The sequence below is a fragment of the Tenrec ecaudatus genome, chromosome 16, assembly GCF_050624435.1.
Source record: "Tenrec ecaudatus isolate mTenEca1 chromosome 16, mTenEca1.hap1, whole genome shotgun sequence".
Lineage (NCBI taxonomy): Eukaryota > Metazoa > Chordata > Mammalia > Afrosoricida > Tenrecidae > Tenrec > Tenrec ecaudatus.
In genome coordinates this window covers 100,838,612-100,862,213 of record NC_134545.1, presented here as the reverse complement: position 1 = coordinate 100,862,213, position 23,602 = coordinate 100,838,612, and the positions used below count along the sequence as shown (strand labels likewise).

Here is a 23,602-nt window from a genome sequence, read left to right as displayed (position 1 = left end):
GTGTGTACTTCCCTGCACATGTACCCTCACCTAATAGTTAGAACTGCATTGTGGGAGAATTGTCACAGGTGAGGACAGTTGAGACTTAGAGAAGGTAGTGGCTTTAGTGACTTTCTTTCGGTTTTTAAAAAGTTCCTGGATTCCCCAGGCTTACACTGTCTTATTTCTATTTAGATAAACCAATTATTACTCTACATTTGGGGTTGTCAGAATGTTGGAGGACAACCCACAAATTAAAAATTATTGTTAATATTTTTAAAGAGTTGCAAGCTAAATAGAACACTTTTAAGGAAGAAGAAAAGAAAATATTTACAGTCGATTATTTGTACATACAAGTTCCCAAATTACTATCAGTTTCTTTACAAGAAAAGTTTGCCAACTCCTGCTTTAAACTTTAAATAACAACAATGAACACATGCAAACAAAACCTTTAAAAATACTAAAACAATACATACTTTTAAAAACCATGGACATATGTACATACATTGACAGTTACTTTTAAACCTTTTTAAAAGGGCCTTAACCTTGGCTTAGGATCCCTGTGAGTTGGAATTAACTCGACAGCACAAAACAATAGCAACATGCTTTGCTAAAGGGGCTCCAAGGGCACAGTGGTTAAGCACTTGGCAGGAGAAATATGTGGCAGTTGCTCTCATAGAGATTTATAGCCTTGGAAACCCTCTGAGCCGTTCTGTTCCATAGGGTCTCTGTGATTCGGAATTGACTTCATGGCAATGGCCTGAGTCTTTTGAGATCATTTGATAAATGAAAGCTGTGGTTACACTTTGCAGACAAATTCATAAACCGTTTTAAATTGAATTTTATAAACTTTATAGTCCCCCTGAAGCCTGTGTAGTTGTCCTTGAACTTCAGGTTGAAAATTAAAACGAGACAGAAGGATACAACCTTGTTGTCATATATATGGCTCAGACTAACATGCTAGAATAAATAGTAAGCACTTCATAATTTCGCTTGCTTCCTTAAATGTTTGGCGCAGGTGTTTGCAAAAAAGCTTGGGGGCGGGGTGGGATGACGGCTCTACCTGGGAAAGTGTACTGTGCCTCCTTTTCTTTTTCCTCTTGGTAAGGTTTCTTTCATAGCAGATAGAGGCATTCTGAATCCATAGTTAGTAAGAAATCTGACATTGCCAGTTAAAGCTCTGCCACCGGATACCTTGTTTGAAGGTTAAATACCTACCCCGCACCAATTCCTGTCATGTTTGCCATTTCCTCAGGTCAGTGTCACCAGGAAACTAGTGCAAACTATTCCTTCACTTTGTTCCTTCTCAGACTCTTGGGCCATCTTGACATTGTTTGGGCATGACGTCAGAGCACATCACATTAGCAGTTTTACAGAGTAGTTTCAGAATCTTTCTTGCAAAATTGCTCAGACAGGCATAAAACTGCATACTTACTGCATTTATCCTAGGGTAAAATGAGGTTTGAGTGCTAATTATTGACCTCAGATGCGAAAACTGCAGGTGATACATAGAAATTGCCTAACTGAGGGATTACTTAATTCCTTTGGCAGCAGTGATCCTTCAGTACTTAGCACAGGTTGTCTTGGAAAACCTATGGGGCAGGTCTCCTCTGTCCAGTAGGAGTGCCTATGGGTGATTTCAGTCAGTAGAACTTTGGAATAAGGTGGACCTTACTTCGGGTTATCAGCACTATCATGTAGCAAGAAACTTGGACAAATGCCCTACTGCCTTTAGTCTTGGTTTCCATTTCTGTAAAATGCAAATAGAGATAACACGTATCTAAGTGGCAATCATAAATGCCACATATCTGATGACTGCTGAATAAATGTATCTTCCATTTATAACTAAACAAATAGACACATTGTCATGAGTTTTGCTAGAGATATGTCAGACATTTGCTAGATGATAGATCATTTTTCCCTTTCAATGAATGACCTTATTGCAGAAATTTAAGTGATATGAAAATATGTAACATAAAGAGCAAAAATCTCCTATAATATTATCCTGAAAGAAAACTGCTGTTGTCTTTTGGGGATAGTCTTTCGTTTTTCCCCTCAATGTATTATAATTTATTATAAAAAGAGATGACACTCGGTACCCTACCATCACCACTTTATTTGGGTTTTCTAGATCTACTTCCTTTGTTTACAATGTATATTGGATGGAAATACAATAAAGTAACCAGTTCCTTGGAAATTCGTTTTGGTTTTCTCATTAAGACCAATGCTTCGTTTTACCTTTATCTTGTATATGTTAGACTTTTTTCTCTTTTGTTATTTTTCCTGTGATTTGTTAGCTAGGTCTTTTTGGTTGTTGGCCAATTTTTGTTTTTTTTTTCCCTCATTTTCTTTGTAAATGTTAAAACTGTTTTGATAGCTGCCTTTGAGCCAGACAAAATGTTAGGAATCCTGGGGGCAGAATGGGTTATGAGGAGTAAGGGCGGCAGCTTGAACCTACCAGCCACAAAAAGATGGCATTTTGCTCCCATAACGATTTACAGCCTCAGAAACCCACAGGGTCACTGTGAGTCGGAAGTGACTCCCTGGCAGTGAGTTTGGTTCTGTTTGAATCATGCTGGTCTCGTTGTCCAATCATGTTCCCATCACAGCACCCTTCCTATTCCTTCTTCGTGAAAGTTTTGCCTACAGCTCTATAAGAGCTAACTCATCGCTTCTTCAGGCCTTTGATAAATAGCACCTTTTGGATATCTTTTGTAATTAAAGGAGTCCTGGTGATACAGTGGTTACACATTGGGCTGCTGACGATAAGGTCAGCAGTTTGGAGCCCCTAATAAAATGATTAAAAAAACAAACCAAAAAGGTCAGCAGTTTGAAACCACTAGTTGCTCTGAGAGAGAAAATTGGGACTTTCTGCTCCTGTAAAGAGTTCCAGTCTTGGAAACTCAACAGGGGCAATAATACCCTGTCCTACAGGGTCTCCATGCATCAGCAACAAATTGATGGCTCTGAACTTGGGCGTGAGGGGTGGGGGAAAGGTTTGTTTTGGTTTGGGTTATATATTTTTAAACTATAAATGGGGAGGAAAGAAATTTTTTTCAGTGTTTGTAAAACTGACTTAATTGTAAGTGTACAGCTTGGTGAATTTTTAAACAGGTAGCTAAGCCATTTAAAGTGCTACAATTATACATATTTTTTTCTGACTAGGATTTGCCTAATGCCTGTATTTGCTAGTTGTCATAAACCGCTTAATTGATGACATTTAAGCAGTACTGTTTTAAAATCAATATAAATAAGAAAAGCCTCCTTGATAAGTGGACATGCTGTGATACAGTGGGGAACAGTGCTAACTTAGGTCTCTACCAGTTTGCCACCCTGTCTCTAACTTCCATCGACAACCTTTAGGTACTGACATCCTCTTCCTCCTACACGCAACCACAACATAACTTAAACATAAATGTGTTTGCAGCTCTACTGGACACTCTAAAAACTTTTATTTTTTAATCGTACAATCTTAGGAAAGCTCAATATTGATAAACTGTAGATTAGATTTTCCTTACATTGATAAAAAGAATAACAGCTTATTTTCACTGATCTGGTGCATAATTAGCAATTTTCATCTAACTGGCAGAAGGCCTTATAGCATATTTTTTTCTAACCACACACTGTGCATGAATTCATGCTTGTGAATTCTTCGAATGTGGCAAGGACAATAGAAATGACAGTGTGGTAGGTGGAGCACTGAAATGTCAGGATTTTAATTTGCATAATTTTCTAAAAATTCCTTTCCCCCTAGCATCATCAGATCTTGTTGATATATACTTACAGACGCTGTGATTAGCTTAGTGGGAATGTTTTAATTGAGTCTATTCTTTGTAGTAAGAATCCTGCAGTGTAGTTGAGCAATTGGCAAGGTATGTGGCAATAAAGCAGGTATTTGTCACCTAAGGATATTTCAAAATGGTGTTTCTCCTAGGATCAGCTCACTATCCTGCCTATATAACTCTACTTATAGTGACTTGATTTTTCCTGTAAAATGTCAAGTAGCAATAATGTTGTTATTCTTAGCTGCCGTTGAGTTGACCCCCGGCCTGAACTGTTGTGCACACAAAGGATTTTTATTGGCTGAGTTTCAGAAGTGAGTCACCAAGGCCTCTTTTCCTAGTCTGTGACCTGGAAGCTCCACTGAAACTTGTTCAGCATCACAGGAACACTCAGCTTCCACTGGCAAATACGTAGTGACTAGACTTGAACCTTGGTGGCATAGTGGTTTAAGGGTTAGTCTGCTAATTGTGAGGAGTCATTTGGAACTACTAGTTGCTCCCTGGGAAAAAGATGAAGTTTTCCACTCTCATGAAGTTGCAGTCTCAGAAACCCACAGGAGGAGCTCTACTCTCTCCTACAGAGTTGTTCTGAGTCAGAATTGACTCAGTGGTAGTGAATTTGTGGGGTTTTTTTTTTGTGTTTTCTTTTTTTTGGTGTTTGAAGTACACCAACTGGGAATTGAACCCAGATCTCTTGAATGGAAGTAGAAAATTCTACCACTGACACACGACTGCCCTTTAAGTAATAAATAAAATAATTTTCCAAATAAAAGTTCATCGGGTTAATGCCAACTCATAGAGACCCCTATATAAGGTTTCCAAGACTGGTTCTGTATGGGAATAGGCTGCCTTGTCTTTTCTGGAGGAGCTACTGGTGGGTTTGAATCACCAACTTTGTGATCAGCAATCCAGTGCCTGACCCACAGCACCACCAAGTAGCAATAATATGCTGATGAAGATCAGGGATTGCAGCATTCCACATGGATTACAACTCAATGTAAAGAAGATCAAAATCCAGTAGATCACATCATGATAAGTGGAGAAAAGATTAAACTTTTGAAGGATTTCATGTTGCTTGGATAGACAGTCAGTTCACATTGGAAGCATCAGTCAAGATATCAAATGACATGTGCATTTAGGTAAATCTTCTGTACAAGACCACTTTAGAGTATTGAATAGCAAGGATGGTACTTTGAAGACCAAGATATACCTAACTCAGGCCATGGTATTCTCATTTGCCTCATATGCATGTGAAAGTTGGGCATTGAGTAAGGAAACCTGAAGAATAATTGAGGCTTCAGCTGTGGTGCCAGCAAAGAATATTCAAAGTACCATGCACTGCCAAAAGAACAAACAGATCTGTCTTGGAAGAAATAGACTAAGAATGCTCCTTAGAGGCAAGGATGGAGAGCTCCAGCTCGTGTACTTTGAGTATGTTAACAAGAGAGACCAGTCCCTGGAGAAGGACATCATGCTTGGTCAAGTGGAGGGGCAGGGAAAAGGAGGAAGACCCTCGATGAGATGGACGGACACAGTGGATGCAACAACGGGTCCACACATAAGAACAATTGTGAAGATTGCGTAAGACCAGCAGGTGTTTTGTTCTGTTGTACATGGGGGACAACATGTTGTACGGGGAGTTAGAACACCCTCAGTGACACCTAATGATTGTTTTGTAGCTGGAATAGGAATCTATATTTTGAAAACTGGTGTTCTCTTCTTAAATGCTAGCATTTCATCAATATCTCCTTAAATAGTGCTCTCTGGTATTTGTGTTGTATGCTGACTTCTGTTCTTTTTCACACGATGGTCTTTCATACATATTAGATGATATTAGCATTCACTACCATGGATAGTTATGGTTGCTGACTCCGTGACAGTCTGGCTACCTTAGTCGTTTGGTAAGCAAGTAAATAATTCAAAGCTTTTAGTTCTGTGAGACTTTCTGTGGCCATAATATGAGCCATTCAATTAAGCTAATTTCATTTACACAATAATTATTTCTATAATGCTTTAAAAATCTTCTTTTCACTATTAGTCTAATATTGTCAGTAAAATTTAGAACAGGTGGTGGTCTATATCACTATTTTGAATGGCTGTAAGTTCAACAGTATTTAACTATTTGGATCTTAATTAGGTCCAGATTGACTGCTGACATAGAAAGAATTTAATTAAATGTTTGTAGTAAAGTCTAGGTCCTTTTGTTTACTAAAGAAGTGGAAGGTAGTACAGATACTTTGAATTTAGCACAGATATTTTGAGATTAGTAACATAAAATGCAAAATTTTGTCAGTGTAAGCCAGAAATAAATCCTGAGTTAAGCCTACCTAAATTATACCTGACCCCCCCCCTTTTGTGTGTTAAATTACTTACAGTAGTTGCGTAAATTGCTTACTCAAAATTTTTGACTCTTTAGTACTACAGAATTAGGATTTCATCTGGACTCAGTAATTCTGATATTCATGCCAGTCAATAGATGTTAACTGAGCATAGCTCTTTGGGAAGAATTGTTGGAGACTTGGGGGTACTTTTTGCTATTAAGGTTTCTCTGAAAAATAACTGGGCCTTCTTCCTGAAAAGGTAGGATTAGAAGATGAGGGATTTCTGTTTTACTTCTGGAATTGCTATTGATTTGCTAATGTATAAACTTGGGCAAGTTGTGCAGCTTGTTAATGTTGACACTGAATGTGAGAGAATTTTTTTTAATTAAGTTCTTAGAGAACAGAATAATGTGAATTTAAAGTAGCATTAGTCATAGATCACTTTCCTGTTATTTCTGCAGGCTGTATCTTACGTTGATGGACTATGGGTAATAAACAGCTTGGATGGTAGGGGTTTCTCTCAAATATGCAGGTGCAAAGGAGCCCTGGTGGGATGATGGTTACAACACTCTGGCTGCTAAACAACAACATTAAAACTGGCTCAGGTCCTCCAGCTGCTCCAAGGAAGGAAAGTTAGTTGTTCTACTGCCACGAAGAATTATGGCCTTGGAACTCTGTTTGGATCATTCTGCTCCAAGTTGTAATTCCCTCAGTGGCAGTGGGTAGTTGGCATGCAGGTAAAGTTATTTTAAAGATCTTTTCATGTAATTAATTGTAAGCTCCAAATTTAGCTAGGTGAAATATGAACTAAGAGAAGCAGAAATACTGATAATATTAAAATCATCTATATTTCACTAAAGATGTTTTTGCTACTCACAATTGGAAAGAGAAAAGTGAGAAAACTGGACCATTACAAACTTTAAAGTATTTAACAACTGTGCCCTCATTAATTCTGTTCAGGTACTTTGGTACTTCATATTTGTGTGATACTTCTGCCTGGCTCTTATGTGTTTGATTTCATCATTCCTGTCTTGTGCTAGGTCCCATGGAGCTGATTCCAGCTCAGTGACTGTACAGCAGAATGAAACGCTGCTTAGTCCTGCTCCGTCCTCACAACCTTTCGTATGCTCATTGTTGCACCCATTATGTCAATCTATTTCATTGAGAATTTTCCGCTTTTTTGCTACCCATTGGGGTGATAATTAGGCCTTAATTTATTTTCTATTTCCCTCACTTCATCTACTGGACTTTTAGAAAAACATCAACTTACTCAGTAAATGTTTGACATTTCTGCCCTGGCCATATGCATCGCAAAGGGAATTCTTGACAAAGAGGTGGAGGAAAGGGGAGCAATCCTTCCTTCAGGATAGTTTGTTTTATTTTTAAATATAGCAATGAGAAATAACATACTTTTGTGTAATGAGACCAACAACATAGAATTTACAAACACATGCCAAGACTAATAACTGTTACTGTCTAACGGCTTTGGGAGACACCTGTGTCTCCAAGACACTTATAGGCAGTCTATTTTCAGAATAATACAGAGGTGTTATTTGCGTCTCATTCGCTCAGAAGCTTTCCAGCGGTGCCATTCCATGACATCATCATCCTGTGATGGCTAATGGAGCGTGAGCTTGTCATTCCTATGCTTAAAGCTTTTATCGTTTCTAATTTCTAACAAGATCAATGGCAATAAATATAACACACATAATTTTTAAAAGTGTAAAGGAGCCCTGAGTCAAAATGTTTGAGTCAATGACCTACCAAGCTGTCCTGGTGACACTGTTGGTAAACTAATGATTGCTAATCCTAAGGCTGAGAGATCAAACTCACCAGCCAATCCAAGGCAGAAAGATGAGGCAATCTACCTACAGCTTCAAAAACCCCACATACGGTTGCAGTGAGTTGGAATTAAATACATGGCAATAGGTTTGGTTTGGGTTTGGTCCGCCATGAAGTTTATCTTTTTTAACCATACTGAAAAGCACTATCATCGTCTCACCTTCTGAGTCAGCCAAATGAATATTAAACACGTAACATTATTTTCAGTCGAGAGCAATATTACTTGCATACTTTGGTGTTTTAAGGAGCACAAAATTGAGTGGTTTGTTGCAGTTTTGACTATCCCACTTCCTTTGTGGTCACAAACTAACCACTTGAGCTTCCTTGTCCTTCCTCATATGAAAACAAAGCTTATAATGCCATACATCCCTATGAGAATCAAGAATGTTTATGAAGTACTTATAAAAGCTTAACCAAACCCACTACCACCGAGTTCATTTTGACTTACGGTGACCCCATAAAACTAGAAAAGTGGTAGATTGGATTCAGTTTTATTTTCCCTTATTCAAAAGTGTGTGTTGTGGGGAGATGGCAAATGGCAATACTTTGTTTGGTTCCTTGAACAACTCCCCTCATGTGATACTTTACCTCTTGGGTGCGTAAGTTCTCAGTTAACATTGCCTCTTTTAGCCCCTGGCTACTGGAGTTCTTTTATGAACTACCTGCTTCCCTCTTTTGTCCAATGTAAATAAGAGTTACAGTCTCAGAAACCCACGGGGCACTTCTACTCTGGTCTGTAGTGTCACTATGAGTAATCAGGATTGACTTGTTCGTGTTCGTTCATTCATTCTCTCTCTCTCTCTCTCTCTCTCTCTCTCTCTCTCTCTCTCTCTCTCTCTCTCTCTCTCTCTCTCCCTCCCTCCCTCCCTCCCTCCCCCCTCCCCCCTTCCCCTCTCACTTTCCATTACCAGAAAAGTACACTATTAGTAAAAGTTGAACTCGTGTAATTGTTTACAAAGTGAACGCGCTCATGTAACCAGCAGCATTTAGAACAAGCAGTGAAATGTTTCCAGCAACCAGTAGCACCCCTATGGCACTTTCCAGAGGGCATGGGTGGTTCAGTGGTAGAAGTAGCTCTTGCCATTCCGGAGCCTTGGGTTTGATTTTTTTAATCTGGTGTGTAGCTCACTTGTCTGTCATTAGAGGCAGGGTTTTACTGTAATGCCGAACAGTTTTCCGTGGCGTTTCCAGACAAAGACAGATGAAGAAGAAAGACCTGGCAATTTCCTCCCTTTTAGATCACCACAATCTTACAACCAGCGTTTTGTTCCACTGTGACACAGGGCCATTATGAATGAAGGGCCAGCATGAAAGCGGCTAACACTAACAACATGCCACATTAGAGCCTCTGCCTTCTCCCACTCTGCCTTAGAGTAACTACCAGCCTGACTTCAACACCATTGAGTTTTCTTCCTCTTGTTTTTGAACTCGCTATATAAATTGAATCATACAGAAGGCACGCACTTTTTGCCTTGCTTCTTTACCTCAACAATATTTTTGAGGGATAATCAATATTATTGGCAGTTTGTTATGGAATGGTATTCTTTGTGAATCTACTTCAGTTTCTCCATGCTGCTGTTGAGAAATTGAATAGTACTGTGAATATCCTTACACAGATCTTTTGCTGATTGCTCATGTGCTTTTCTATTTACTTTGCCTATGGGCAGGATTGCTGGGCTCTAAGGTATGCATGTGTTTAGGTTTACCAAATTTGTATACAGATAGCATGTGCGTCTTAAAGGTTTTTGTAAGCAGTGCAGCTCCTTTGCACAATAATTCCGTGTGTTAAATGTGTGTTCATGATGTTTTCATGGGAGTATTGTATGTGAAAAATACAGTAGTGGATTCTCCCAGTTTTCAAAGCAATTTAATTTAGCATCTTCTCCAACATTTGGTCTCCATATAATTTTTGCAACTTAAAGAACAGAAGGACTTGTAACGAAAAGCAGCAGTAGTGTCTCCTTCAACCTTGTGCGCCTCCCCTAAGTCAGTCTTCAGAACCAACATTTGTAACTCTGTCTGCTTTTAACATCTTCTTAGAAGCAGACGTGTGGCCAGACAGCATACTTTGTATTGTTTCTGCCCTTTTACATTTATTGAAGTTTGTTTTTAAGACCTAGTACATCATTGCCTCTCAGGGAATGTTTCATGCATACGTCAGAAAAATGTACAAGGATGAGTCAAAAATACTGTAAAATGATAGAAACTTTTATTAAACAAATCTCAAAACATGAAGCCATGCTCAGCATATCTTAATAGGTCTATACTAAGGTGATCAGACGTCCCACGTTTGGTGGGACAGTCCCGATTTTTAACAATTTTTACCGCATCCTGCGGCGTTTTAAAAAACTCCCGACAAGCTAGGGTATACGATTTTCGGCTGCCATGTGGCTATTTTGCCAGGATATATCAGTGATGTCCTGCTGGTGTCCCGTCTTACCAATGTGAAAATCTGGTCACCTTAGTCTATACACTTCTGATGACAATGTCTCCATCTCTTTAACCCCTCCCCAAATAATTCTGCAGTCTTCCATTGCTACCAAGTCAAAATTTGAGGGCCTCAAATTGTGTTCCTCTTAAATATTTTAGAAACAAAAAGAAGTCTGAAGGGATCAAGGCTGTATGATGATGGGATAAGATTTTCCAAGGAAATTCTCATAGCCAGTCCTTGCTCCCCTTGAACAGAGAGCATGTACATTGTCATGATGGGAAAAAATGTTCTTTGCCTCACTTTCCTAGACTTTTTCTCTCACCAATCACAGTTTTCAATTTTCTTAAAACCTCTCCTGATAATCCCCCATGATCGTCATATATGCTTTGAGAAAATCTATCAAGATTACCCTATTGGCATCCCCCAAAATAGTCAGTTGAACCTTCTGTGCCTGACCTCTTGGTCTTGAATTTAACTGACCCAGTAGATCCTCTCAGTATCCACGTTTTGATTGTGCTTTGTTTTTGAAAAGCACTCTAATGAGACTATTACTGTATTGCTGAGGAGAATATAAATAAATTACTTAGAGAACTTGTCTGGAGCCATCCATTGATTGCAGAGACACATTTAAACACTTCCTTTGTAATAAATCCACGTGGATTTGAACTGGAACCCAAGTAGCAGTACTTTTTTACTTGCCCTGTATAGCCCGTTGTTGACGATGTTCTGTTCTATCGTCATCTGTTAGGGTTGTGGTGTTATGCAAGTCTGTTTCAAGGTTTATTTCCCCAGTTTTATTACTACTGAGAAGAGCCTTGGTGGCATAGTGGTTACGCCTTGGGCTGTTAACTGCAAAGTCAGGAGTTCAAAACCTCCAGTTGCTCCATAGTTGCTCCACCAGTTGCTCTACTCCAATAGAAAGTGGCAGTCAATTTGGTTTGGTATCTAATAACACCATACCATAATATATGAAGCAAAACTGATAGAAATGAAGGGAGAAAAAGACAATTCAACAATAGTTGGGAAATGTTGTACCTCATTTTCAGTAATGAGAAACCACACTCACTGCCATCAAGTCAATTCTTACTCATAGTGACCCTATAGGACAGGGTAGAACTGCCCCTGCGGGTTTCTGAGACTCACTCTACAGGGACAGAGTCTCATCTTTGTCCTGTGGAGCAGCTGGTGGTTTTGAACTGCTGACCTTGCAACCAGTCAGCGGCCCAGCATGTAACTCGCTGTGCCACTTAGGGATCTTCGTTCTTGTGTACGTATATGTTCATACTTGTTTTTTCCTGATGGATTTACCTTATCATTATCTGTTCCTCTTTATCTCTAGTAACTTTATTTTGGTTTTAAAGTCTATTTTATCTGATAATAGTGTAGCCACTCAGCTTTGTTGTGGTGGATATATATATATATATAAAATTTCCAATAGGCAGCATATAGTTGTATCTCTTTTATAACCCAGCGTGATACTCTCTTTTGGTCGGACTGCTTTAACTTTCACATTACTGTTGGTCTGCACCGTCTGCTTACCCTGTCTTCTGCATGTCTCTTGTCTCTTTGCTACTTTGTTCTTCCTTTGCTGCTTTCTTTTGCATTAAGTGAATATTTCCTAATTTAGTATTTAAATTTTAAATAATTTTTCATGAAATTTATGTATATGTGAGAAAAAGTAACATTTTAGCTAAGATTTCAAGACATAAATGCACAGCAATTAAGTGGTTGCAAGATTTAGAGGAATAATACCAGTATGAGATCTGGTATGTTCTAGAAACAGGATCCAAATATGAGAAGAGGGTAGGGTTGGTTAGGTTTTGCACATGAGGGAAGAGCCTTCAGTAGGTATACAAGGTCTGAAGGGAGACACACTCACTATGTAGAGACTTTCTCCTGCCCCAACCAAGTGTTGGAGCCTAGAGAAAATTAGAATTCCTAGATTTGTAAAGCTTAATGATAAGGGAAAATACAATTAGAAAGATTAATATTGTGTTGGTACTTGAATGTAAAATCAAGAACTTTAAAAAAAATTATTTTGTTGTTGACATTGGTACACACAGCAGAACACACCAGTTCAACAGTTTCTACATATACAGCTCACTGACACTGATTACATTCTTCAAGTTGTGCAAACATGTAGGGGGGAACCAGCCTCCACAACCGAATGGGTCCTAAAGCGCAGCTGTGTGATTGAGGGGTAAATAAAGAGACATCCGATGAGGCACGCAAGTGCTCACCTCTCCCATGTCAGCCAGAACCAGAGTGAGGGGTGAAGGAATGTATTCTCTCACAGGTCTATATAGTCTCGAGCATGTAAGCCAAGTCACACACATACAGAACAGGAAAGGATTGTATTAGGGGCATACATGTAATAGGAAGGGAACCAGCAAGGGGTATACACGCACTAGGAAAGGGAGGTACTACAGGCATACATGTGACAGAAAGGTACATATGTAACAAGATGGGCAGTTTCTAGAGTTAAGCTGCGGCCTAACCTTGGTCATCTCAGCCGGTTTGACCTTAAAGTGTCCCTGAGCTCTTCTCCAGGGGAACAATCTGGGATTCATTTCAGAAGGGGTGGGCTGTACGTAGGGTTCTGTGGTGTGACTACTTCTGTTGGCAGATGGCATTCAAGCAATTCACCTTCAAGCCTTTATAGTAGTAACCATGTGCTTTGCAGGAAGCACCTTTAAAAATGGCTTTGTTACGGGGTACATTTTAGGGAATAACTTGGACTTAGGAGAATGTGACTGAGGTTCATCTCCAACTTATGAGTGGGAAGGCCTCCCAGACTCCTTAAACATGAACGCAGAGACTTTGCATAAATTCTCTTCTGGGTCTCAGTTTCCCATACAAACCTTCTGTCTTTTTCCAAATTGTACCTCCACTTCCAGTATCAGTTCAATGTTTCTTGAGTTTTGACACTTTTGCAATCAAGAACTTTTGACTATTTTTTTGTGGTCAGTGGGAAACCAGTAAAACTACTGAGAAAGCAAATGTTGTAAACATTTAGAAGGAAACTTTAGTGCCAGTGTGTGGAGAGTGAGTTGGAAACTGTAGAATCCGAGCAGAATTTTTTTCTCATTGTAATTGTACTTTACTTTCATGAAAAGAGCCCTGGTGGTGTGCAAAGTCAGAAGTTCAAAACTACCAGTCACTCCATAGGCAAAAGATGAGACTTTGTACTCCTCTGAAGAATTACAGGCTTGGAAACTCACCTTACAGGGCCTACTTATGAGTCGGGATCAACTCAATGGGAGTAAGTTTGGTTTGGCTTTTGATTATTTTCACAAAGGACTATGTTTCAAACTAGAGATTTTTAAAGGGAACATTAATAACTCCAAATAAGCTTGCCTGTAAAACAGCGGCAGTAATCATTAGCATATAAATGCTTGGATAATTTACAGGTACCAGAAGTAAGTGTTCAGTAGTTTGGGCTTGGGTGAAGCCAAATTAACTAGCTTCGATTCTGGTTTTACCACTCACTAGGTAAAATTGTGCAAATTTTTTAACCTTTCTAAGCCCCACTCCACATCTGGAGTGGGTAGGCAGTATAATCACTCTTTCTCTGCATTGTGAACATTACATAGGATAATTCATGTAAGGCTGTTAGCACACTTCTTGGCAAATAGATAACAAATGCCCAGTGAATACTTTGTCACTGTTGATTGTTGATGCTGTTATCTATTATCACCACCCTTATTCAGTCACAGTCTTCTACGTTGTGTCCATGGAAAGTGCATGCTGAGCTTTGATCTTACACTCCAGAAACAGTTTTCCTGTCTGGTCCAGGAAAGAACCTCTCCTTCTCTGACCAAGCTTCAGGACCTTCTGAATAACGCTAAATCCACCCTCACCTTGTTCTAGTGTCTTGCCTTGTCAACTAGAGCTGGCAAAAGACCAGGAAAGGCCCCATTTGTTGTTGGCACGGTAAGCTTTGCTTTTGTAGAGTACATTTAGTATTAGGGATTTACTTTATTTTGTGCTGTTTCTCTTATTAAGCTTTAAACTGGTGTTTATACTGCAGAAATTTAGACTTATTTTTACTTTTGTCAGGTTCAAGCCATTTTTTCCATTCCAAACCTTGCAAGGATTCGAAGAGGATGAAGACGAACACATCCATATACAACAATGGGCACTGACTGAAGGCCGCTTGAAAGTTACATTGATAGAATGCAGCAGGTATATTCTGTGTTTTGTGATTATTGTGTTCTGAGAAAGTACCTTGTACAATGTACCTAAGCAGTATTTGTATTTATTTACCTTTTGTGTTCATATATATTATATTATCTGTTCATTGTGTAATCATAAGTTTGAGTTTATAAAAGGAGAACTTTTTAACCTGGCCATATTTTTTAAAAGTTATTCTAATATGGGAGAAAATTAATTTATCCTGTAATTGTTCTCCAACTCTTAGATGGGTGATTCTCAATTGCCAGCTCTCCTTGTTGAAGAGCTGTATAATTGATTTAGGAATTGTTTGCTATGATGAGAAACACTCTGGGAAGTCAGAACTAGACTTGGAAACAACCTCTTTGGTCTGTAACAATTTAAAGCATAAGGATTTAGGGGCTTCAAATATGGGGCTTGTAAAAGTTTATGGAAAGTTTTAATTATCTTTTAGTTACATTTTTCCATGAGTTTTTTGAAGCACACCCCCCAGGTCCCCTTGCAATCTTACCCAGCCTCCTGACTTAGCTGGTGCCACAGCCCAAACTTATCGTCTCTCACTTAAATACTTAAACCCCTAACCTACTTAATTACATCCTAAAACTCTGGTTTCCTCAATATTACCAACAGAAATTATCTTTTCAAAATGAAAATCTAATTGTCACTCTTCTACTTAAATGCCCTGAATGGCTTCAAGTACTCTTAGCTGTAGATTGAAATCCTCTCTTAGCAGGGCCTGCCAAGACGTTCTTACCTCTACGTGTTTTCTCCCCTTCCTTTGCCCATTCCTTCACTCAGAGTGCTTTAGCTTATTGGTCTTCCTTTGGTAGCTACTTAACTCTGTCTTGTAGGACAAAAGCAACCATACATTATTTGAAAATGAATGGGCCTGTTTGCCAATTAAAAGTATATATGAATTTCACATAACATTCATGAGGCATTCAATAGTTTAACATTTTTCAGTCTTTTAAAACAGGTTAAAACCATTGCTAGATCTCAGGCCTTATAAAAACAAGACTGCAAATAGGAGTTGGCCCTAGGATTAAAATAAGGCAGAGAGGCCTTAGATATATGGGGGGAAAACTAAGTATTGTGTTAACTTTTCCAGAATGAAGGTCCTACCCATTTTCTGCTTTTTCTTTCAGTGAATTTTCTTTTTTTTTTTTTTATTAAAAAACATTTTATTAGGGGCTCATACAACTCTTATCACAATCCATACATATACATACATCAATTGTATAAAACACATCTGTACATTTTTTGCCCTAATCATTTTCTCTTTTTTTTAAATCTTTTTTTAAAAAATTTTTTTTAATTTTAACAATTTATTAAGGGCTCATACAATTCTTATCACAGTTCATACATATACATACATCAATTGTATAAAGCACATCTGTACAGTCCCTGCCCTAACCATTTTTTTCTCCTCTTTTTTTACATTTTATTAGGGACCCATACATCTCTTATCACCATCCATACATATACATACATCAATTGTATAAAGCACATCCATACATTCCCTGCCCCAATCATTCTCAAAGCATTTACTCTCCACTTAAGCCCCTTGCATCAGGTCCTCTTTTTTTTTTTCCCCTCCCTCCCCTTTCCCCCCTCCCTCATGTGCCCTTGGTAATTTATACCTCGTTATTTTGTCATATCTTGCCCTATCCGGAGTCTCCCTTCCCCCCTTCTATGCTGTCCCTCTCCCAGGGAAGAGGTCACATGTGGATCCTTGTAATCAGTTCCCCCCTTCTAACCCACTCACCCTCCACTCTCCCAGCATCGCCCCTCACACCCTTGGTCCTGAAGGTATCATCCACCCTGGATTCCCTGTACCTCCAGCCCTCATATGTACCAGTGTACAGCCTCTGCCCTATCCAGTCCTGCAAGATAGAATTCGGATCATGGTAGTCGGGGGGAGGAAGCATCCAGGATCTGGGGGAAAGCTGTGTTCTTCATCGGTACTACCTCGCACTCTAATTAACCCATCTCCTCTCTTAAACCCCTCTATGAGGGGATCTCCATTGGCCGACACTTGGGCCTTGGGTCTCCACTCTGCACTTCCCCCTTCATTTAATATGGTATATATATACATATACATATACACATATATACACACACTTATATCGTTGTTTTTTTTGCATGATGCCTTATACCTGGTCCCTTGGCACCTCGTGATCGCACTGGCCGGTGTGCTTCTTCCATGTGGGCTTTTTTGCTTCTGAGCTAGATGGCCGCTTGTTCACCTTCAAGCCTTTAAGACCCCAGACACTATCTCTTTTGATAGCCGGGCACCATCAGCTTTCTTCACCACATTTGCTTATGCACCCATTTGTCTTCAGCGATCCTATCATGGAGGTGTGCAGTCAATGATATGATTTTTTGTTCTTTGATGCCTGGTAACTGATCCCTTTGGGACCACTTGATCACACAGGCTGGTGTGTTCTTCCATGTGGACTTTGTTGCTTCTGAGCTAGATGGCCGCTTGTTTATCTTCAAGCCTTTAAGACCCCAGTCACTATCTCTTTTGATAGCCGGGCACCATCAGCTTTCTTCACCACATTTACTTGTTCACCCACTTTGGCTCCAGCCGTTGTGTCGGGAGAGTGAGCATCATAGAGTTCCAATTTAATAAAAGAAGGTATTCATGCATTGAGGGAGTGTTTGAGTAGAGGCCCAAGGTCCTTCCGCCACCTTAATACTTGACCTATAAATATAGACACATAGATCTATTTCCCCATCTTCCTATATATATTTGCATGTACATGTCTTTGTCTAGACCTCCATGAATGCCCTTTGACTCCTAGCTCTTTCCTCCATCTCCCTTGACTTTCCTCCTGCCCTACTACCATGCTTCATTGCCACCTGGGCTAGAGTATACCTCTTCTCTAAGCAACCTTACCCTTGATCATTTCCCACCAGGCCTGCCACTCCCCCTTCTCTACCCTTTGGGGTCCCATGTTTTTCCCTTGTCCCTGAGTTTGTTAACACCACTTCCTTACCCCCCCCTACCCCCCCACCCCAAGTCCCCCCGGAACTGTTGGTCCCGTTGTTTTTCCTCCAGATAGTTCATCCAGCCTGTCCTATTCAGACAGACCTGTGGAGTCACTAACATGCACGAAAACAAGACAGAGGAAAACAAAGCAACAGTATACAACCAGACAACAAAACAACAAAAACAAACCACTGACAAAGAACAGAACAAAACAGTTCACAAGAGAAAAGCTTGTAGTTAGTTCAGGGATCGTTTGCTGGCCCTTAGGAGCGTTTTCCAGTCCAGTCTGTTGGGGCACCACGCCCTGGCCCCAAAGTCCACTTTCAGCATTCCCTGGGGACCTTGCCACTCCATTCCCTTGCTGTTCCGCTACACTCCCCCAGTGATTTGCCTCGGTGTGGTGGGATCAGGTCAGGTGCAATTCCCACACTGTGTCTCCGGTGCTGTCCCCTGTATCGCCCTTAGTCACTGAGGGGCATCATGTCTCATAGTAGGGCCAGCCATGTTGTTCTCTCTGTGGACTGGCTGCTCTACTCAGGAACATCATCGTCACGGCCTGGTGGGCCAGGCTGTGCTCCACTCTCTCCTCCTGCCCCTTCATCTGCTCCCTCAGTGAATTTTCTTGATGCATAAACATCAGAGTAATACCATTGGATTGCCCTTATTAAAAATCAATTATAGCACCTTCTACGTATTTGAAGAGCAGCCTTGGATAAAATGTATTGACTATCCTGTTGTAATCCCTAGCTGCCTACTCACCCACCTGTCCCCAAACCTACAAATAACTGCTTGATAAGTTTGGCATTGATTCCCTCATTCAACAGATATTTGTTGTATAGTGTGTGCTAGGTTCTGTACCGAATATTTTAAAAACTAGTCTTGCTTTAGTGTTGCTTTTGTGATTATGGATTGATTGTATTTCTCTTAGCTTATAGCTATTTAATCATTTCATTAACTATTGAGTCCCTTTGTTCACCAGTACCAGGCTTTATCTGAGGTACAACACACTTTAAGGAACAAAAGCCTTAATAAAGGCTTTGAGAAAGAGTTCTTAGGAGTTGCTGTGAGTTGGCGCCAACTCCTGGGAAGATTGTATCTGCAGGAGACCTTGCCGGTCCTGGGACGGAGGAGCCCCTTGTTGCAGCTGTTGTCAGACTTCACTTCACTGGGCATCCCCAACCATCATGTCGTTTCCCAACAATCATATATCCAGAGGCGGCAAGCTGAAGTCTCCCCATCCTTAAGAACATTCTGGTTGAATTTCTGTTAAGACTGATTTGTTTTTTCCTCCGGCACTCTGTTGTGTAGTCAGTATTCTTCGCCAATACCAGTTTAAATGCATCAATTCTTTTGTCTTCCTCTTTCATTATCTCTCTTCCTCATGCACAGAAGGCAATTAGAAAGACTGTGGTTTGGGTCAAATGCACCTTACTTTTCAAGGTGCGATCTTTGCTTTTGAACACTGTACAGAGATGTTTGCGTCAGATTTGCCCAGTGCAGGTTTTCACTTGATTTCTTGACCTGCTTCCATGGATGTGGATGCACAGCCACATTTTCCCTTATTACCTGTTTAATCATTTCCAAATTTGTTCTGCTGTTTAGATTAATTTATGCTTAATATTTCCATACATGTTTATTTGTAAATTTGAGAAATTGACCTTAAAAAGAATGTAACTTTATTTCCCTCCCATGAAATGGAACATCATAGTCTTCAGGCAATCTGGGTTTTATGTGAGCATTTACTTTTTCATTTTTTCAACTGCTTGTTTTTAGATAATAAAATGGTTCATAATTTTAGGCCTACAGAGAAGTCTCAGGACTGTTATTAAACTTCACTGTTGATAAGGCTTTGAGAACGAATGAATTTTCTAAATGAGGAAACAAATGAGCATTAATAGAAAAGCGACTTTAGTGAAAATGCTAAGAGCTATACAGCTAAAGTTTATTCCTGGGAAGGCAGCATGAAGAAGAACTAAGGTAAGTGTTTGAGTTAGAAAGCTCTGAGTTCACACTTAGCCACATGCCTTGATAGTTGCGTGTCCTTAGGGAAGTTTTATACATCTGTAATATGGGACAAAGATGCTACCTTGCTGGTAATTATGACTAACCAGAGGTACTGAAAGCACTGGACTTTCCTTAAATGTAGCTTCATTACTATATAGAAATGTTCATTTTGGCATATTAGAATCATAAGAATTTGAATTTTAAAAATCTCTTACTATAAAGTTAGGTTCTAATTTTCTGAAATAAAGTTTTGATTCCCTAAGCAATCAATGGGAAGGGTGAAGAGATTTTGTTTGTAAAAGTTGCTTCTTGGCACTTTCCATTTGTCAAGTGCTAAAAATGTAATCATGCTAAACATGTCTTTAAACTCAATTGTATTTGTAGTACTGCTACTGGGAGGCTAAATTATTTTACAGTAGTGTTCTAATCATATTGTTAATGTTTTCTAGAAACCTATTCATAGCCCATCCTCTATCTTAAAAAGAAAAAAAAGAATTTGAGATATATTATAAGGAAAATAGGCACATAAAGATAAGGATAAAATAGATTAAAATCAACTTTGTAGAAAAGCAAAATGAATTTTTAGTAGCCAGGGCATCAAAGGAAACTTTATGGATTACCTAGCACTTATTTTTTGATAAACTATGCTTGTTTTTCAGGAGAAAAAAGTTCTAGCACTAAATCCTAAAGAGAGGTTTGTTCTATAGCTCTTTATGTAAAAGACCTTAAATGTTATATTGGATCCATTTTCTTTTGAACTATACCATTTTAAAATAAAAACAAAACTAAACAAAAATGTAAGCCTTTAAAAAAAAGTAAGCCTTATAAAAGTTTACTTTGTGGGAGTTCTGTATTCTGTATAAAGCCATAGAAGTAGGATGATAGCTGTTGCTCATTATGGATAAAAGAAATGTTAAGGTCACTTATTCACTGAGTCACACACTGCTCTAAAACTTATTTTTCTCAAGAGCTTCTAGGGTGTTGTTTTGGTTTGCCAGGTTCCAAAATTACATCATTAATTTTTAAAGGTTAAATGTAACCCAAGTACAGAAAACCATATTAAACAGATGAGCAACTTAATTCTTTATTTTCAAGACAAGCCCCCTTACAGCTCCTACCTGTGTCAAAAGATAAAACCTCGGTACCTTCCTCCTGCCCTATCCCAAATACCCTCCTGCCCTTGTGACTCCTGTCCTGACTTTGTTTACATGTCACTGCCTTAGTGTGTGTGTAAGCACTATGGTGTATCTTCTCTTGTTTCCTATCTTTCCGATCTATTGTTTATTTACAATATTACTCAGATTAACCTACTGTTAATATTTTGTTACCCACAAATACTTCAGTATGTATTTCTAAGAATGAGAAACTTCACTAAGCAACTTTAAGAAAACGGCAAAGACTATCTAATTTGATTTGTCTTCAGTCAGACGCTGTTGGTTTGCTCAATTTGACCATTTGGTCAGATTTTCTTCACAGCAGAAGAAAATGTTCCATTAATTATTGTGTGATAAAATTCACCATGTTAAACTGTTTGGGTGGTTTGTGTTTTCAGAGTTTGCAACCATCACCACAATCTGATTTCAGAACCTGTCGTCCATCCCCTTGAAAGAAAGCCTGGACAGTTGAGCAGTCATTCCCCATTTCCTCTCCTCCCAGCCTCTGACAAGTCCTCTCTCCTCGCTGCCTCTGTGGATTTACTTATTCTGGATAATTCATGTACATAGAATTATGAAATCTGTGGCTTTTTATGCCTGGCTTCTTTGATTTGACATAATTTTTCTAGATCTGTCCATGTTTTAACCTGTCTCAGGGCTTCATTTCTTCCCTAGTCCAAATACTCTTCCACATTTTTTTATCCATTCATCAACCGATGGACACTTGTACTGTTGCCACAGTTCAGCCATTGTCAATAATACTGCTGTGAACATTCATATAAAACTTGGCTGTTTATTTCCATTTCTCTTACCTATATTCTGAGGAATGGAATTGCTGGTTACATGGTACTTAACCTGACTCTTCTACCAAGTGGCTGCGCACCACTTTCATTTCACTCCACAGTGTAGGAGGCTTCGGTGCTCCACACCTTTGGCGATGCTTTTGTTACTGTCTTTCAGCCAGGCTGGTTGGTGGGAGGTGTTAGCTCTGTGGTTTTTGTTTTCATTTCCTTAGTGACGAATAATATTGAACATCTCTTTATATGCATATAGACCAGCTGCTTATCTTTGGAGACATTTCTATTTTAGAACCACTGTCAATTTCTTATGCTTATTTGTCTTTTTATGAGTGAGCTCCAAGAGTTTTGCATATATTCTAGATATAAGCCTTAATCAGACATAGAATTTCCAAATATTTTTCCCTTTCTGTGGGTTGTCTTTTTGTGTCATTTGAAGAACAAAATTTTAATTTTGATGAGAATTAATTTATCTCTTGGGATGGGGTGCTTATGGCTTTGGTTTCTTACCTAAGAAACCATTGTTTGTGTCAAGGTAGTAAAGAGTTACCAGCTATGTTTTCTAAGAGTTGTATAGCTTTGTTACTCACCCCTTGCTATCGAGTCAATTCTGCCTCTGTGGGCTTCTGAGACTCTACATCTATATAGGAGTGGAAAGTCTCATCTTTTTCCCAGAGCAGCTGGTGAATTCAAACTGGTGACCTTGCAGTTAACAGCCCAAAGCATAATTCACTATGCCACTAGGACTTTTATATATACATAAATAAATATATATACTAAAGATATCTTTAGTACTTAAAATTAAATCTGTGGTTTATTTTGAATTCGTTTCTGTGAATGGCTCCATCTATTTTTTTAATTAAATTTGAAAATTTGAGAAATGTAGAATAACATGATTTCAGGAAAGACGTTCTAAGGTTTTCTTCCTTGTTCCCGAATCTCCAAATTTTCTATTTGTCAAGAACTTGGAAACACTAGCTGGTGCAGCATAGGAAAGGCTCTGAGGTAGTTTATTCTTTTGAACACATGGTGGCAGCAGTGATTTGGTGACTGAAAACTGGTATTTCGTAGTTTGGAATTTTAAGTATTTGGCCTGCCATCTTTTGGGTCATAGGCTGTGAAAGCATTAAGTTTAAAGTTGCTTTTAACAATCTTTAATAGATATTAAGATTATTAATAGTAATTTGAGGTTGCTTCTCCCCACCCCACCCCTGGCTGTTTTGTTTGTTCAGGTGTTTGTGAAACCTATTGTTGAGGTATATGGACAAGATGATTCCAGGTGGCAATTCTAACTTTAGGATGTAGTTTTCTCTTATTTCTCTACTGTGTATTATCCATTTTTCTTTCATCATCTCACTGCTACCCCGTGATCGTCATGTAGAGATAAAGTTTAGCATTACTGTCAATATGTATTCTCAAAACTAGTCTCAAGTTTACACCTGAACAAACAGGCCACTTTATTTTCTGATTTGAAGGATTATATAGAAATGGATGCATGGTCAACCATGATGTTTTTCCCTTTAGTAATAAAAACTGCTTTATGTCATACTAGAATTGAACCCAAGATTTCCTCTTTAGATCTTACTATTAATAAAACTGAGTTATGCCATAGTTCCTTGACAGTTTCTGTGAAGACATAGAAAGTAGTATGTCCGAACCCTTACTGTTTGCTTGGCAGTACGCTAACTGTCTTGCACACATTGTCTTTGTTCACATTCCTAACAGATGAGTGCTGTTTTTACCCTGAATTTTTTCAGAGAAAGAGCTGAATTTAGAGAAGTTAAGTAATTTGCTTTAGGTCACACTAATAAGTGCGGAGTTTGGATTCAAACTCAAGTAACCAGAAGCTGTGTCCTCTTACCCACAATGCTCTTCTGCCAATTCAGAATTCATTCCCTTTTACTCATATTTGAACACCTGAGTATGAGCTGACACAGTCACTGGATAAATGATGTGCTTTTACCACAAATACTTGACCAGATGAGGGGATGATGTTTTACATAGTGTTTTTCTTTTTTAGTATCTAGCATCATGTACCATGTATATATAAGCATTTGTTTTGTACTGTTTGGTGTGTGTGTTTAATTTTTTTTTTAACATTTTATTAGGGACTCCTACAACTCT

General features: G+C 38.9%; 1 protein-coding gene across 1 annotated transcript in view; it reads left to right on the top strand.

Moving 5' to 3' along the window:
* Nucleotides 1-23,602, top strand: part of PDZD8 (PDZ domain containing 8) — a 75,999-nt gene that overhangs the window by 6,436 nt on the left and 45,961 nt on the right. The window contains exon 2 of the mRNA XM_075533872.1: nt 14,415-14,540. Within this exon, the coding sequence (XP_075389987.1) occupies nt 14,415-14,540 (126 nt within the window). The remainder of the gene's footprint in view (nt 1-14,414; nt 14,541-23,602) is intronic.